Raw genomic sequence first — 18907 nt, 5'->3', positions numbered from 1 at the left:
ATTCCATACATAATTCATATGACATGTAAATCCGACTCGTTGAATAATTATTGCAAGTTTTATTTGGAGATGTCATTATCCTGCACTCCTGTCGAATGGGTTCGACGGCAGCATTGAGAGGATTAAACTTGGCACATATATAGGTTGAGTGGTGTACTGGTACGTTTTAGCAGGTTTGGAATTCTGAATCAAATATTTTTGGCATTTCCATAGCAACAGTTTTTACTTTGACTCAAACTGCTAATAGTGTTCTTTCCCAGAGCAGAACTGTAAAACCGTTCGCTATTTCTTCACCAAACTTGGCACATATAATCATAACTAGTAGATATATGTATAAGAGTATTTTGCCATTGTTTGGGATCTTGATGACTTTTTGTTGGCATATTTGTGAAAATGGTAAGAAGTCTCCAAAGTTCACCTCTGTTGTGAGCAGCAGAATATTCAGTTAGTAAACAATATTATGATCCATGAGTAAGTGTGTTGCAATACATTGTATAATGTGTTGTACAATTGTTTCATAAGCACTGGATGGCAGTACTTGTACCATGCAACACCGTAGGTCAGAAAACGTGCGAAGACGTCAGGAGTTCCCAGACACAGTAGGCCAGTATACTGGCCAGGCAGTAATGCATCAAAATGATGTGTAATTTTAGGAGCCTAACTAACGTATTATTCATTTTATAAACCTGTCAACTGATGGGGTAGCCTAATGGCTAAAATTAGCCCAATTGCAAAAAGCATCCTACTGCTTATAAATATGAAAGCTATTTTTTGTCACATTATTCATGTAATATTATTACAACTTACATAAGTTTCTTTTTAATGAAAATGCAGGCTCCACATTTATATGTCCGGATGAACCATAAAGGAATTTTTTTTTACATTTGTAACATGCCATGATATACCCTTCCCTTTGTCTTTCATATTTTCATTTTTACACAATCAGAAAATTATTGTGGAAAGATTTCTGAAGTAATATGTATGGTCGTGTATTTACCGATATCCCTGACAATCAGCTTGGTAGCATGATACAACAGCTTGAAATACCTTTGTTTTCGAAGCTTAGCATGAATAACATATGAGGTGACTCATTTGATGGCGGCTATTGTTTGAAAGCTCTGAACATCAACAATATCACTGTACCCTTGCCAAGAGTATTTCATAGATTAAGAAATGATTTTATTGGATAAAGATTGGTTTCTAATGATGCTTTTTTGCCGCCAATAAGGATTATGATAGGATAAAATCAGGCGCATGACCGGAGCCAGCCAATCAGATAACAGCAATGGTTTGGGTAAAGTCATGCTAATCTGAACATGTCACACACAAAAAACAACACTTATAAGTATATTATGGAACTTTGGAGACGTACTGTGGTAGGTTATGACCTGTGACAAGAAAGTTTCATGCATATGTTTTAGCTTTAAACATCATGTTCAAGCGTGTAGTTTGAAGCAACAAAAGCCAAGATGTCACATGAATTACATTACACGATTGCAGTGTTCACGAATAGTGTCTGACCCTCTGACAAATCTAGCAGATTTGCCAATGGTCAGATGGAAGTCCCCAACCTGCTGGCCTGACTGGATATATTACAATGACTTTGTCTCAAGTTGTTATTTGTGGCATGTGACACTTGTTCACTGTTTATGAATTTATGTGTAGAATGTTCGTCATTATATAATGTTGATATTTTCAATGCCAATTTATATGAGAAATGTTAAATCTGAAATATGTGTTTAATTTTATTCTGTGGGTCCTGTGAATTTTCAGTGGGTCAGACAGACATCTGAAACTTACAGGACCGAATGTCCTTTTACTTTGAAACACCATTCGTAAACGCTGTGATTGCACAATAAAGATTTAAACAGTAAGTTATAATGTTTGTTTGACAATTTTTATGAGAACAGTGTTGATTTTATTCTTCAGTTTATTTGATTTGTTTAGTTACATCCTCTATACATTGTTAATTTGCTCACTGAGAACTCTGATGTGGACAGTTTGCCAAAGCATGTGTGCAAGAATAGTTTTTTTTCAATAACATTGCGGAAAATAGTTTATAATTCTAATCCTGTCGATAATATATGGCCATTTGAATAAGTGTTGTCAGGCATTACGAAGAGTCATAGATTAGATAAATGAATCATGTAAGTTAGGTTCCTAAAATTATATATAATTTTGATACAACTATTCCCTGGCTGATTTTTCGGCCTGTGAGACTGGTGACATCTTGGCCCATTTGGCCTATGGTGTTGAATGGGTTAATGCTCAGAAATATATGCATGAAACTTTTTTGACACATGTCAAAAACTAGCACTAATACATCCACTAAGTTTTATGTGTAAGTGGAGGTTTTTAGCTTAACATGTTCAGAATAGTATGATTTTACCCAAACCTTTGGTCTGAATCTGTACATTTTTGTTTACGAGGACAGTATCCATTGCTGTAATATGATTGGCTGCCTTAGGTCACTTGCATGATTTTGATCAAACACAATCCTCATGGCAGGCTGTGGCTGAAAAGAGTCAATAGAAACCAATCTGTATCCAATAAAATAGCTTCTTTAACTGTGAAAAAGTTCTTTGCAACAATGCAGTGATACTGTTCATGTTCAAAGTTTTTGAACAATACCCGCCATAACACAAAGCTTGGAAAACCAGAGGTATTTTCCACCGTTGCTCCACTGTTACTGATCGGAAAGCCTCTGATACTGGGAAATAGGTAACCATACACGTTATATTTTTATAATAGATTTTGTGTGATTGAAAAAAAATGTAGAAAAAGGCATTGGGATACTGTGAAATGACACAAATGTGAACTAAATCACAGTAGTTTCTGCTTCTTTCATGGTTTTTCTTGACATTATAAATCTGAGCTTGCATTTTCATTAAAATTTATTTAGGTTGTAGTTGTTTTATTTGAGTAATATGATAAAAGTATATATCACATTTATGAACAGCTGGACTGGGCCTTTCCAAATATTGTATGATAACAATTGACAAGCTCATATTTTCCTTGATAAGCTTTGGCTTCATCTATGACCTTATAGTCTCTGGGAACTTGGTTTTATGGCAGTAAAACTTCAGGTTGACAGGTGTTGAAAGAGTTAATTTAGTTTTTCTTATTTTGAATTCATCTGTGAACTTATTTTTAACCAAATTTGAATGAACTGAGCCTGGTCACTTTAGTAATGACCGCGTTCAATAAAACAAATGAAAGGTTTGATTTTCACAATATTGTGTGCTAAGGAATTTTATCATGGCAGCCTATCAAGCATCAAAAATATCCTTGTAACTTGAGTCTCCATCAGGAGAAATAACCCTTTGGCTTAACAGCCTTTCTTAAGTTTTTTAACAAAGCACAATAAAATTGTTAAGTATTGAGTTTCAGTACATGCAGTCATATGTTAGGGCCAAATGCAGCATGTCTCGGAACCGATAAAATTGTAGCATTTCAAATGACAAAATAATAACTGTTAACCCAAGACTGATTGCTTGTTATCTCCACAGGTTCATACATGCAAATCTACAAACGGAAACAGCAGGCCAACTCCACCAGAATTAACAACTACGCTGTCCCTGATCAAGGAGAGACAACTATTAAAGGTAGGCAGGGTTCACATAAGTAACCAACTGTATTATGTTTCTTGTACACCTGCATGACCCACCTGTCGGCATTCATCCATGGCCTTTGTGAGTGAGCACCAAGTGTTTGTGTGTTATTGGATTGATATTCTAGAAGACAGTGCACTGTGGAATAGCGGTACAGTTGAGGAGCCTATTGTGTGAAGGGTTGTTCTGTGGCAGGTTTGTTGCTTGTCAACTGACATGTCATCCTTTGATTGGAGGTATCTGGTAGAAAATTTGATACCTGTTGTGTTTAATTGGGAGCACAGAAGTTTGTATGGGGTCGCTTGTTATTGTTTGGGTGGTATTGATATGTCGTGAATGGGGTCTCTGTTGAATATTTAAGTGTACTTGACGTTGTGTGATGTTAGATGTTTGCTATGTTTGTACATGTGTAAAATTGTATGCTATTCTGGTGTCACTTGATGAGAACTTAATGAAATGTGGTTTATTTGTTTTAAATGTGGTGCTTTTGTCACAGAGACAGTGAATGTTGCACTACATGCCTGTTGTTCAGTTTTAAATCCAATTACACTGTGTAGTTGAACATGTCTGAAGAAACTAGGCATTATATATATGCTGCTAAAAAAATTATTTTTCAGACACTTCCATAACCAGTGATAAAAAGTTCAATCTGTGAGCTGGCTCTCTCCATGGGAGATAACTCTTCCTTGCTTTGTGCACTGTTCACAGCCACTGATACAGGGGGAACATTCCACATCCCAGCTGCATATTTATTCCTTCAAGGATATGTGAGACAGAGTAATGTGATGTAACTGCATGGTGTAGATGACTGTATGGTAGTCTCACATCTAAACGTCTCTGAAATATAAGTGACAGTGCTTCTAGGTTGAAGTTTAAAATTATCGGAAAACAAAGACAAACAAACTCCCTATCTCCTGAGCACCCCCACTAGTACATCTTTACATTGTAGTACTTAAAACTCCACCGCAGTAATTAAGAAAACTGTTAACCCAGGGAACTTATAACATACGCACATGGTGCATACAAAATTCCCAACTACCAGTAAAACCATTTCTCATCATCATCTGATGAATCATGGATCTGTTATGATATTTGTTTGAATGCCTCGGGTTGAAATCAATGAATCAATAGTCCATGTGAGAGTGATGACTTGTTTATTGAGGCCTGTCAGTTATTGTGGTGCTTGTCCTGCGTCATGAAGGTATCTTTGCAATGCCCATATAAACTGGAACCCGGTGCTCTACATGCATAAATAATTTGTATTGGGAGATTAACATCAGGTTGTTAAGGGCCTTCATCTGCTGGGTGTCTTTGTTGGTGTTTAATGGCAACATTTGTCTCCACATTCTGTGTGGTACTGATAACTCCACGCTTGATTGCAGGTTTGTAGTAAACAGCTAGTTTGTGGCAATCAAAGCTAGTCAGAGAACCTGCTCCTTATTCTGATGAATGATTTGCAAATGGAATATGCTGTGTGCAACTTCAGGAAGGCAGGTTTGCAATGTAGTACATGTGCAGCTCTGTATGTTCAGTCCCTCCTGGATTCTGCGATTCCACTGTTGCAGAAAAAATCAGGGAATGTACCTTTCCTTGCAGAAAAATGTCTGGTCCGCAGAAAGGGCATTTCTGTGCAGAATCCACACAGAATTTGCCACTTTTCTGCCGCGGAATTCACTTATTTTAAAAATTAAGATTGACTGATAGCTGAAACGAAAAGTAGTGTTAATGTCAAAAGTAGGATTGGTTCCACATAAAATGAACTGACATATTTATTGTGACATTTTCAAAATAATTACGATTAAAGATACTTTATTAATAAAGGCATGTTTATTTTAGGCATGTTTCAAATAAAATTAGATGAATTTGACACCACAGTTACATTCTCAAAATCTATCATTTTGAAAATAGAAATTATTTCAGATTTTGCATAATTATAGAATTGTTATTTGCATGAAACCGGAAGTTGTTCATCTTCATCACAGTTACGAATGAGAGGAGAGATATAACTTTCAGGGAGTGTTTAATTCTCAAACACAGAAAAAGGTGTCGGTGCCTTGTCATCAAACTCACTCAAGATGTGATGTGTACTATCGACTTACCTTTATATCTGTGTTTGAGAATTAAAGTGTGAAGGTCTGTATAATGTTTTTGTTATTTTTTATAAATGTTGTAACTGCAGAATGTTTTGCAGAATATTGAAAAATGGGATGCAGAATTAGCTTAAATTTGCTGTGGAATTCTTAAAAATTGGTCACGGAATCCAAGAGGGACTGATATATGTCTGCATGACAAACCCCATCACATCACATCACATCACTGTGACAACTAGGGCTGCAAAGAATACACTGTGTGGCGATTATATGTATCACAAATTTTGGGTAGCGAATACAAATAATTATTCATGATTGCAATATTTTAGTTGAGTGATTGATGCACTGTATGGAACCCCCATGTTGACTGATACTTTGTCAAAGTAATAGCGAGTGATCCTACAGCACACTCCAATTTGGTATGTAATGGACTGATTCTTATAGTCCACAGTACTATGTGCAGACATTGTAAACTAACATGACTTGCACTACGGCAAAGCAAGTACGTATTCCATTCTTGCATATCTCATGTTGGAAAAGGACATAAGGGTTCAAGTAAAATGTGCTCTGTTAAAAAATTGTAAATGTTCATTTATATTTGGTTCTGGTGACCATGAATAATCAATTGAATTCATGAAGGGCTACAGTTTGATTCACCGAATATGTGAGTGTATCGTAACAGGCTTAGTGACAATGCTTGGTACTGTTGTGACATTAGCTGCTGAAATTTCCCTGTAATGCTGTACAAGCATACAGTGGAAGTCCTGTAAACCGGCAGCCCTCCAATATGGCCTACCCTCAATATCAGCACGAGAATGTGGTCCCAGCAGAATCTAGTTGAGTTATGATCATTTACTCGCTCTCTACTTTGGTGTCAGTCTACTCTGTATTTTTTCACAACAAACACCACCCAATTGACTGTTTAAACAGTAATTAACGCTCTCCGAACCTGCATCCGGTATAGAGGCTCTCCGTATGATTGGCTGATTGGCTGATTGGCTGATTGGCTGATTGGCTGGATGTGTATTAACAACACAGTAGATTACTGTCGGCATTAAGCTCATTGATGTTGCCTGATAGAAGGAGTATGGATAAGGATTAGGCCTAGGTACAGGGGTTCCAAATCCAATTGCCTGTGCCTTGGACAAGTCACTTTTTAATTTTGGGCAGTCAAATAATGGTATCATGGGCTACTAAATAATTGTCGCTTTAAGTTTCAAGTGCAGTTGTACTTGGATCTCATTTCATATATGCTCAAAATGTAGCTATTAAGATTCGCTATGATTATAAAAAGGGTTATCTTTCTTGGCTATTTATCACTTTTCGATAAACGGTCCAGTAAACATTAACATCAAATACATGACTGTTGATCTGTTCTTTCATAATTTCATCACCATGATCATGTCATAAAAACCAGGAAAATTAATTAGGACAAGTTACCTTCATAAAGTCACTTGTCCTGTTTCAAGTGACTTTAGATATTATTTTGAACCCCTGTAGGTAGATGAGGTTAATCAGTGACACGCACCACTTGTATCTTGAAGTAATTGTCATGTCACAATTTGTCAGTCACAAACCGTGTCAAGATGGCTAAACCAGTCAAGCTGATGAATGGGAAAAGTGCACTAGACTGATATGTCCTCTACAACAAATGCCAGTTTAGAAGGCTTCCGCTATATGTCAAGATTGACATCAGCAGAAACAGCTGTCTGTTAGTTGATTTGGGCAGTCTTGAAAATGTTCTTATTGATCTCAATTAACTGGATCTATTCTCGTATGCGAAATTCGTAAATATTATGTTGTCAGGAATTGGCTTTTGGTTGGTTACTTTTGATCCTCACCTTTTTGGGGGAAATACCCCTACCAGCAAGAAACAGATTTAACTTTGGAGGCAAACCTTGCGATTCCTTTCTTCAACTTCATGCATGCTCATGAAAAATCATTATGTTCTTTGACAGTTTTCCTGTAAAAATATTTATGCATAAACCAGTCAGCCTCACACTTGTTTGCTGTCATGTTGAATTGTAGAAATATCAATGAACTCTGTTTGCTACTCGAGGAAGGTCATTGGGTGCATTCTAATCTATTGATGCCATTGAAAGTTGGGATGATTTCCAAGGTAAATGACTGAAATATTTACTGTCTGATGGACTGAAATTTTGCCGACAAGATCATGGATTGAAGTAAACTGCTTTTCAGTGTAACTGACCTGTTGTTGAAGGGTACTTTTTTTTCAGGAAACTTGAAGAGAATAGCAAGAGAAATTCACATGAAATTTCCATTATCCACAGACGCTTGTCTGAAACATTTGGCAGCAGAGATGTTCATCAAGTATCTCAGTGGTGTTCTAGAGTGGAGAGCTGGTACAGCGGGGGTATTCTGAAAACTGTATTAACTATGTGCTGTCTTTTCTGAGTTACCAGCTGAATTTCTAAGTGACTGTCAAAAGAGTTTTCTAGATTCATGTCTGTCACTGCATTTTATAGGTCCTGCTTGTAGCTTTGGTTCTTGTCTAACAAATCCTCAGACTGGAACTTTTTGCCTGACACTGGTGGCTTGTAAATACCAGGAATGTTAAATTGACATGCCTAGAATAATTTTAAAGTTGTATTAAGCAATGCCCATTCATGGAATGATGATTAAAGATTTGTTTAAAAATGTTCTGAATGTATTCATTTGAACACATTCCGTGATTCTCTTACAGAAATGACAAGAAACTCTCTTTGTACAACTCAATGTGAAGATGTCCAAGTTGTGTGTTATGAAAGAAAGGTTTGGTGCATTGCTGTTAGATATTATATTATATGACATTTTATCAAAAGTGATGGTGGCATGTTTACAGTTAAACAATATTTTATGTAAGATCATATGGAGACTGCCTGTCTCTTGGCATATTGTGAAGATCAGTCCTCATTCCCAGTGTTGTTGTAACAGTTTGACTTGATAATGTGGAGCTGGGCATGTCAGTCTTTGTTATGATGCAAAATCTCTCTCTTCATCCACTTAAGCAGATATTAAGATTAACGTTTTTTTTAACTCTGGTGAAACAGTTCCTATGTGTTTTCACTGTACTTCTGGTTTTACAATTTTTATTTTTGTTTCTTCTCAGATATTCTGGTTGTATTTTAGCCAGGTTAGCTAGTTATAAGTATTGTCCATGACTTGTTTCTATTGGATGTGTTGAATATTTCCTAGTTGAAACTGATCATATGATTGATTTGTTTATCTTCATGATAGGTAACATTGTCGTTCACATAGATCAGGAAAGTTATCATCTGTAGGAAATGTTTAATAACAAGTCACCATAACAAAGACTACACCACACTGTATCATAGATGTACCCGATGTTCACTCCAGTATTGACCTGCCAACGCTTTGTTAAAGAGTCCCAGATATTTACTTTGCGTGCTTCCCTAGTAGTCGGATGCGTCTCTGCCTGAGCCTGACAGTACGTGAGCTCCACTCCTTACAGCACACGCTCAAGCGGCCAGAAGAAAAGCCTGTCTCGCGGTAGTGTTCAACTATTGATCCTCCCTGACGGATCATGTGACCTCATTTCAAGGTGGCAGTACCAATCAATATGTAGATATAAATGTTAAGAGTTGCATGCCCACTGGTCCATCAGACATTCATTAAAGAGTCGGGGCAGTTGGATTACTTTCGTGGGGTCTCTGATCAGCGTCATGGTCTGATGATTCTGCTGCTGCAGCATCTGATGGGAGTTGGTTGTTCCAATTCAGCAGGTAGTACCCCTTAACTTTCACGACTTTACTGTTGCTTATCAAGCCATCATTGCATGGTATTGGGTGATTTATATCACTTTGGGATGAGAGGTTCTCGTGTTGACTGCAGTACTTTTGGAATTTCGTTGTTGTCAGGTCAGGTATTTTACCACCTGTGTGTGTTTCATATAGCATTAGTCGGCACTTAAATCTTGTTTTATGTAGGATGAACTGTATCTCTGTAGGGGTTTAGAGTGTTGGGATGTTGGATTTGGTTTAATTTGAAGAAAGTTTGAAATGCTGTATTATTTAGTGCATTTTGTAATGAATTGTTTGCATGAAGGCTTCAGAATATGTGACTTTTGTCCACCTCAAGTAAGTGTTTAGATGACATGGATCTGCAGCAGGTTGCTCTGTTCCTCTAACAGAGTTTGAGCAAACTGTTCGGAATTATCAGGATTTACATTTAAGCCAGGCATGACATCTTTTCCTTGAAACATCACAAAACACTTTCGGTATGATTTAGGTTTGAAATAAGAAACCTAAATCAAGCTCTTAAAATATCAGTGTTAAGAGATACGTTGGTCCCTTCAATCAAGCCCTTCCTGACAGTTGGCAGAATTTTTGCCTGAGTAATCCAGATGTACTGACTATGATGGTGATGGAAATATTGCAGGTAGATGTTATAATGCTGTGTTACTCATCCCAGACACACAACCCGCCTGTTACTTGGAATAGCATGTATTATTCACATTAGCTGTCTGAGATACGTTGAAGTCATTCATAATTCATTCACTATCCATGACTTGATGTTATTTGTTTCTGAAAAATATGTTTCAGCAATTATATTTCAAGCATTTATGAAACTGACAAGTCTCATAAATCAGCTGGCTACTTTCAGTAAAACTCTCTGATAGTTAGAAAGCACTGGTATTGACTTTGTTTCCCTCAAGATGAAGATGTGTTTTTGGAATTCAAATCCTCCAAGTTTTTGTCATCTTTATAACAAGCTTATCTGGTGAGGCTGTTTGTTATGACGACCATTATTTTGTTCATGAAACAAACCCAGGAAGCAGCCAAGTGAGACGGTCTTGTCATAAGGAACAAAACAAAAGTAACCAGCCTTTCTGGTGTGCACAATACAGCTATTTTGTGTATGGGTTTAGTTGGAAGAATGTTTACATAAGGACTCAAGTTTCAGAATTAGCAAACCAAGTATGTGTTTTACATGCAGGCTTACTTTATAGCTGAAGTTTACAAGCAAATGTAATAGAACAGTCACATGGAATAAGCATTGTCAACATTGTGTTACATTCTTATTGAATATTTCATGGACGGAACTCCCCACTGTGAAACTCACCCGAATGATGTGTATTTCCTTTTTGAAGGCATAATTAGTGCATAGGAAAATAAATGGAATTATGAAGGTTTAAGTGAAATCAGACTTTAAAAGGATTTATTGTACTGTCAGGAGGCAGGTCTTGTGAGGAAGAAACCTTAAATTAAGACCATTGGTATTCCAGGGCAGACAGTTTCCAAACAACTGCTCAAAGTTGTCTCTCGTTTGAAAGGGTATGAACTTGTAATTTGTGCTGTCTTGTCTCCTTACTGTTTCAGACACTGGCTTCCATAGAGTATACACTTGTATGTCCACTGTGGGGAGATGAGGGATGTCTGACAACAGTGCAGTTTTGTTAGTTATCATCTAGTGGTCCCAAGTCATGGGTAGAGGCTATTCAGTTATGACACCATCATTTTTTTGGCAAACTGGACTTGATGAATTAAGAATATCACTGAAACCTGCTGTTTCTGAGAAACTGCATTTGAGATGGAAAAATAAAGTCATTGTATCCCCCTCCCCCTGTTTTATAGTCTTCCAATTATGAGTTGCTTGGTGGCCATTGCAGATATCAAAGAAAATGGCTTCCATCGTCCTGACCACAAATCTACACCGCGGCCTTTCCTAGACCCAATCTCAGGTAAGTAATGTACTCCCAACCTCTTGTATACCCACCCACACTGGCCAGGAGTACTAGCCATCAATGCTATTAACAGCCTAAACCCTAGCACTGTTTAATTTCCTTGTCTAACACTTTGATTAGCACATGAATGTGTAACCAAACAACTATTGCCTTGTGGGGTGTTAGGTCAACATGGGAAACAGACCATGAGAAATTTGCTTGGGGTTTGGCCATCAGCTGCTTGTCTGTGGTGTACGTGTGAAATGTCTGTTGCATTTGCTTGTTTCTCTCATTTGCTGTTGATTGCAGTCAATTTGTATATTTGCTGTTAATTTAAACTTGTATGTGTAAGTTAATTAACATCTCTGTTCTGTGATTTTTTTTTTCAGGTTATCTTTTACTTGTACATCAGAACAGCGTACATGATTTTCGTAAATGAATAGTGACTTGTCTGTTGTGAATATTGACATTTACTGTGTGACAGCAAGACATGTAGAACAATGTAGTGATGATGTGACACATTCAACCTAGTATTTATCTTGGGCCCCTGGTGATGTTGACCTACTAATGGCGCTACTGTCATAAATTGTCAGGGTTATTTTCGTGACTATTTACCAACTATATGACATGCATTGCCCATTTACCTTGCAAGGACTATTGTCTGTAGTTGTTGTGTTTTCCTGTGAATTTGCTTGATAAAATGCCTTAAGTAGAATGTGTTTCGATTAGTTGGTGAATTGATTGAAGCTCACAAAAATGTGAAAACTGCGTGTGGTGTTTTCATGTGTAGGACTTGACAACATGAAAAGCTAAATGTTCCCAAATGGACTTTTCTTGGTACAACAGCGGACTAACTGATTGACATCAAAACCGAATTTAATTCTGAGGATGTTTTCTTGTAGAATGTGCCCAACAAATTGAAGCCATTCAAATACTGGTGATGTTAATCTGTCCTAGATATGATCTGATTATTCCACAGAGTGATCAAACATCATTGTGAAGCTGTAAAACAAGAATGAGAATCATGATTGTGTCCAAACTGAGCATGAATCCCTGTGCTGTGTACACATAACGCTGTGGCCATGATGCATATTGGGAATGGTGTCATTGTGTGTATTTTCAAGTGTAGAATGTTGTTGACCGTGTTTGGTGCTGGAGAGGCTGGTTGCTATGTTTGTATTGACAGGCTATCTGTCTTAGTTACAGAAACAACAGTACAATTTGTGATGCTCTGCAGGTTTTGTTTGTAGGTGATGAAGTGTGAGAAACATAATTGTTAATTTTCAACACTTGATAATGAATCTTGGGGTTTGCATTTGTTTGAATTTTGCCTTGGCAACATACTTACTGGACTCGGGTCAAGCACCATTTTGCCACCAAGGAATCAACTAGTAGACAAAGTAAGCTATTCACGGAGTACAGCCATTGTTTTCTCACCAGGACGATGCAGTGCTTTTTGGAGTCGGAAGTGAAGTGTTCTGTAACATAGCTAAAGCGTTAAGACTTGATCAACATAATCTATAGCTTGAATCCCACATCTGAGAGTTGTCATGTTTGAATGATAAGCTATGTCCAGGTGAAGGAAACATGACTGCAAGGACATTCAAGGAATGGTCCCTGTGATATTGAACCTGATTGTTTCTATTTGATTGATCTCTTTTGGTAGCTGAATTAGGAAACAGGCCTCCTTACTTTTACTGTGTGATAATCTGTAGGCTGAGTTTGCCCCCACCAGATCAGAGGGAACTACTAATGGAAGTGTAGGAGAGCTTTAACGGACAATATATTTGAATAGAGCTGTCAGGAAGTGTTCTTCGGTAAATGTCGATTTCATCCCATCACCATGGGACTGGGTGGATGTTGATAGTGGTAGCAGCTGATTTGATTGATTGCTATGAACACAGATAAGCGTTAATAGTAGAGACGTCCACTTTCATTGTTTTGATATACCCATGCGTTTGCTGTCCCTGATGTAACTATTATCCGCAATTGATTTTTCTGTATTTCACTGAACAACTAGGCCGTCAATAATTTCTCAGCGTCTGATGTGGGTGTGTTTATCAATAGGGTGTAGCAGGTCATGTAAATTTCATGTTTGTTTTTTCAAATGTTTTTATAACAAATAATTGCTTGGCTTCCATTTCAGGTTGTTTCTATCTCTATTATATTTCTTGGCAGAATATTTTCTTTGGCAAACCTCATTCATTACAAATATTTTGATGTAGTTACCATGGCGGTGGCTATGCTGAGCAAACATATGATAGAGGTGTTTGTCAGCTGTAACTACAGCTATGACAGTATCATGTTGTATACAAGCAGCATTTTTCACCATCAGCAGTTGAGTAATGTAGACATCTATGGCATCTGGATTTCTTCATGACCGAATGTAATATGCTGACAGTCTGTATGTGCACTGTTTGACTGATCTAATGTCACCACTCAATAGTGACAGCTTACACTCATTTTGTGTACTGTACTGGAGGTAGAAAAAAGGTTGTCTGTTTGTACATACCATAATTACTTTTAGAAGATGCTCACTTTTATTTTAAACCAAAAACAGTGTGGTGAGGGGTGTGATTTCTCATCATGCGATATGAAGTGTGACATCAAAAATAGTGTGTCAACAAATCCAAACCGAAGTAAATGTTTAGTCCTGTACGGAGACTTTTGTAATGAGTATTCATTGTTACATGACATTGTTACATGACTGACTGTCTATGATGTTTTTGATCTGTTTAGGTAAGTTTTCATTCAATATGTCAAATGTGGCAAAATCATGTCTGATCTCACAAGGTATTAAGAACTTCAAATGATATTTAGTTGCTAGATAATCCAAATGGGTTGCTTGTAAACCTTCCAGCAGACGTTTAACATACCAAAATGGTGGAATTATGTGAGATCTCGTACTGGTTTCCCCTGCCTTGGTCTTATTTCTGAATAAGGCTTTCAAACCCAACTCACTCAATGGCTTGCATGCTTGCATATTCACAATAATGCCATATTTGTAATAATGTATGGTTAATGATATTGTAGTGGGTTGTCTTGAAGATAATTTTGATTTTCTGGGCTTTCAACTCCCTTACATGTGGAAGGATTGTTTGTCTGCCATATTTGTAATAATGTCTCATGTAACACCAAACTTCATGCCCATCCTTTTGTTTTGACTTTATTTCAAAGAAAGACACTATTACAATCTTCACTCTGAGAAAGGTTGTTCCAGTAATTTCACAGCCACAAGACACAGTCAACTTGTTGCCATGATCATGGCTGTTGTGATGTTTCCATAACATACCAGACCCAAACCATATAAAACCATTACTCCTAGTACTGTTAGTTATCAAGTGGCTAACCGATCACTAGGTGGCAGGTATTGGTGGTTGTTTTTTAGCAGTTAGCTTGATATCTTTAACTGTCCCACCTTGACTCAGTGTCACCTGGCTATATTGTATAGGTGATTTAAAGTTGCTTAGCTGGAGATAGAACAGGGATCTTACATAAAGTGGAGCTAATCCTACCATTTTACACTTGCTTTACCTGCCTTGTTAGTGTATGCAGCATCTAGTCAGAGTCTCACATGTCTGTCCAAAGTATCTAAAATGGATTTTGATAACTTGCACTGATTAATTGCAAGGTGTCTGAGCATTACAGGTGTTGGTGGAATAACAATTAAGGTTGTTTAGTTGGAGACTTGACTGTTCATAGATTCAGATAAGAGTATAATTAGTGATTTCTTGGTTTATAGGTTCTCTTTGTTCTTAATCGTTATGTGGAAGTTAGATAAACAGGAGACACTCCAGATTATTAGGTACCATGTGGCCATGACAGCTGTCATTCAGAGATTTGAACAATTACTGGACAGGATCCTTATTGCAGCATACCCCAGACAGGTATCAGTGTTGAACTGTAGCAGGATTTCTCACTTTAGTGTACCAATGGTAATTTGTAAGCAATGTTTCATCAAATGCAGGTTTATTTTTTTGTCTCCCGCCATATATTGTTTTTGTATTTGATTGACCTTAGGTACATTATGCTAAATTTCTCTGTGATGATGATGCTTTTTTAACTTTGTTGAATTTCTCTCAGAATATGGTGTTATAGGGGAGGTGTTATATAATGTTATCCACTTTTCAAAAACTACATTATGGACTTCATTTAGATTACACCCGTGTTTTATAGGGTCTCTAAAGGTGTGCGTATCATGTTTAAATTTTGTATTTTATGTATTTTTCCAATTTTCACGCCATTTGAACTTACATAATTTTGTGGAATTTCTGAACATAGAGTTGTAGGGGATGAATTCTATCCATTCTCCACAAAAACCCCACAGAATTGATTGAGCTTGTACGTGTGTTTCATTGGCACTGTAAAGGTGTGCATCTCATACCATGTTCATCCAGTTTCTTAATTTTGTCACTTCTACAGATGTTTGAATTTGGTTCTATTCGTCCTGTTCGTCCCTTACAGCGGGTGTGTATTTCATCAACTTCTCCTCAAAGACCACTGCACACCTCATGTAGCTTACATATGTCTTTCATAGAGACTCTTAAGGAGTGCATCTCACAATTTCTTTTTGTATGGTATAGTCTTTTGTATGTTTATAGACATTTGAACTTAGATAAATTTTGTATAATTTTTCTTTGATAATAGTGAAATAGGGGATTAAGACTGGCCACTTTTCCACAAAAACTGCTCAGCAGAATTGTGTTTCATTGGGAAGGTGTGCATCTCATAGTTGCACAGATGTTTATTGAACTTGTTTAGTGGAAATTAATCTCCAGAGCACACTCAGTGTAGGGAACACTTCCTACAGCAGCAGAGGCATCCGTGCAACTAGACTCATTTTTTTCTTTTTTCCTTTAGTTAAAGATACTGCTCTTTTGTTTGTGTGAATACAACAGAAGATTATTTATTGTTTAGCTTCACACACAGCAATGTTTCAGCTATATGGCAGTAGTCTGTAAGTAATTGTCTAGGCCACACAGTCCAGTGATCAGTATCATGAGCATCTATCTACCCAGTTAGGATACTATGACATGGTTTGTGTCAATGAAGTTGGCGAGCTTGACTGCCCATTACTGTTAATTGCCTCATACAATATGCATGAATCGGTGAAGGTCAGTTCTAACCCAGATCTGTACAGATATAAAGATTATTAAGCTGTCTTTGTGTTGATCACTGTTACATACCATTACTTCAAGGTGGATTTTAAAGAGGTAGTGATAAAATAATTGAAGACAGGCTTAGCAAGGTATTGAAGATAAAGTGACCTGGGGATGGCTTGTTTGGAAGTGTTAGCTCTCCTACAGTGGGAGGGATTGCACAAAGCCTTTCATCATGTGAAGGAGGCGAAGTGTTGTCGTCATTAAATATTGCTGGAATCGACAATATGGTGCAATTAGAGGGTGGCAGTTCCTCAGGGCTTCCAGGAACAGTAGCAGTGAATAGGAAGATGGTTGACCTTGATTTGCTGCAGCGATGAGTGTTGCAAACAAGGAGGTAGCAGCAGCAGATAATGCTGGAGAGCTGAACATGGGAGTGTTAACTATTTGCTATAACTGATCGTGAAATGAGTTGAGTGTTTGACTGCTCAGTGACCATTTAATGGTTATGTCAGTTCTCCTGACCCAGTAAGTTACTTGTTGAAGATGGGTACAGGTTCTATATTCAGTCAGTGATGTTCTATGACTCTTTGTTGCCACTTTATTCATTGGTGGGCACAATTTTGGTGAAATAAATCAGGTAATATCATGTGTTTGTGTGAGAAAATAACAGTGAAATTATGAAGCCAGCATACATACAAAACATTGTTACATATTCCTTCCAAGTGGGATTGTAAATCTCTCATCTATGAGTAATCATAAAGTTATCATATATGAAATATGACATCGCCTACTTGCCTGCCTGACTTGAGTTTATGAACCGTCATGGCCCTTATCTCCCTCATTTCTTTTAGGTAGCATATATTATGTTTGGGATTATAATTTCTCAGTTAAGTCAAGTCTGTTATCTTTTTTGGTTGAGTTCCATCCAGGATTCAGTCTCACCTTCCAAGAGTAGAGACTTTGATTGCCAGCACACACTGTAAGTGATCTAACCCACTAAGCCACCTCAGCTTACATGAAGTGGAAGTGTGACAACTTGTGATCTTCTCCAGACCATGTACTGTGTGTAAGGACAGACTTAGGATGGAGTTCTAAGAGGGACATTTAGAAGTGATGGACAGGAGTCATGGAACTTTATTTCATTAACCTGACCTTTTGCAGTTAAAGATCAAGTAAAAAGTAACTCCAAAATATGGTAAAAAATTACAGAGTTGATACCCTGAAATCATGGACTCCGACTCAGATAGGACAGACTGAAGGACAACTGAAAAATATGTTAGGTTAACCCTAGTAAAGGTTGCTTTGTGAAATGAGCCCTTGGATATTATCTGTAAGTATTGCTACTGCATCAATGTGTCTTTAGGTCCTTGCATATCTGGTCTACTGCATAAGAATGTCATTGCATTCCTTGAGAATCTGGGCCTGTTACATCAATGTGTTATTGCATCCCAGTATTGATTGTTGTTGCTTACCTGGATGCTATTTATAAGCAATATTGGACAATATGTAAAGAATCCATTTTAGTGTTTTCTGAACTCTCTTTTTACAAGTAGTAATAAAAGGTTAGCCTTATCTGATCAATATGCGAACAGTATACACTTGACTAGACACTTTTGTAAACTGACGCAAGAGATACTGCCTTTTCCTTGTCTTGTTGATTAATATACTAACACTACATGATGTCTGCAGCTACTGGGCTTAGAGACATTAGATTGTCTTTGTGTCCAGGTTTGTTGTCTGCTGATGTCATTTTTCTGAAGTGAATCAGTCTGACAGCTAAATTAGGATGATAGAAATTGAGATTTGATTTTTTTACGTTTCATCTTCAAATGCATGTTTTATGGCTCCCATGTACATGTACAATATCTGATTAACTACTGAACTGGTATGCTGCAATTTAAGTATGATGTGTGTGGGACATTAAAATATGTGAACAGTGTTATTTTACATTGTTGCTTGAGTTGTTTATGGCCTACCAGTAAATGTAGAATTTGTACTCCACTGTGTGTCACACAGTGCCTGCCATCTGTCCACTGCTCAGACTTCTTCGGTGTAGTTTACAATAAGTCAGGAGGGTTATGTACTTCTCAAGTGGGCCAGGTTACATATTAGAACAAATTAAATTACTCACAGGGGATTGGAATTGTGTAAAGCTGATAAGAATTTATCCTACAGTGTGCAAGGATTTATGAATAAGGACCTTTATCTATGACTTATGTCAATGGGATAGAGAGTGAAGCTAAATCTCCTTGTGATGAAAGTGACCACTGCATTTAGGTTGCTCTGAAGTGTTATTTCTGCACTTTCATCTATATCTGGGAATTTTCATTTTAGTTGGATAAATCTAACTAACCACAGCAGCAAACAGTCTCCCATTATGCAATATCCTTTTCCTGGTGTAAATGAATGTCTATATGAGTG

At 37.3% G+C, this 18907-nt stretch overlaps 1 protein-coding gene across 4 annotated transcripts in view; it reads left to right on the top strand.

Moving 5' to 3' along the window:
* Positions 1-18907, top strand: part of LOC137295052 (TOG array regulator of axonemal microtubules protein 1-like) — a 71097-nt gene that overhangs the window by 27380 nt on the left and 24810 nt on the right. For 3 of the 4 annotated variants that reach the window (XM_067826319.1, XM_067826315.1, XM_067826317.1), the window contains exons 3-4: positions 3510-3605; positions 11331-11402. In XM_067826319.1, coding sequence (XP_067682420.1) covers positions 3510-3605; positions 11331-11402 — 168 coding nt within the window. The remainder of the gene's footprint in view (positions 1-3509; positions 3606-11330; positions 11403-18907) is intronic. The other variant, XM_067826318.1, reaches the window with a different exon arrangement.

This window comes from Haliotis asinina, chromosome 8 (assembly GCF_037392515.1).
Source record: "Haliotis asinina isolate JCU_RB_2024 chromosome 8, JCU_Hal_asi_v2, whole genome shotgun sequence".
NCBI classification, from domain to species: domain Eukaryota; kingdom Metazoa; phylum Mollusca; class Gastropoda; order Lepetellida; family Haliotidae; genus Haliotis; species Haliotis asinina.
This window is presented reverse-complemented; position numbering and strand designations above follow the sequence as displayed.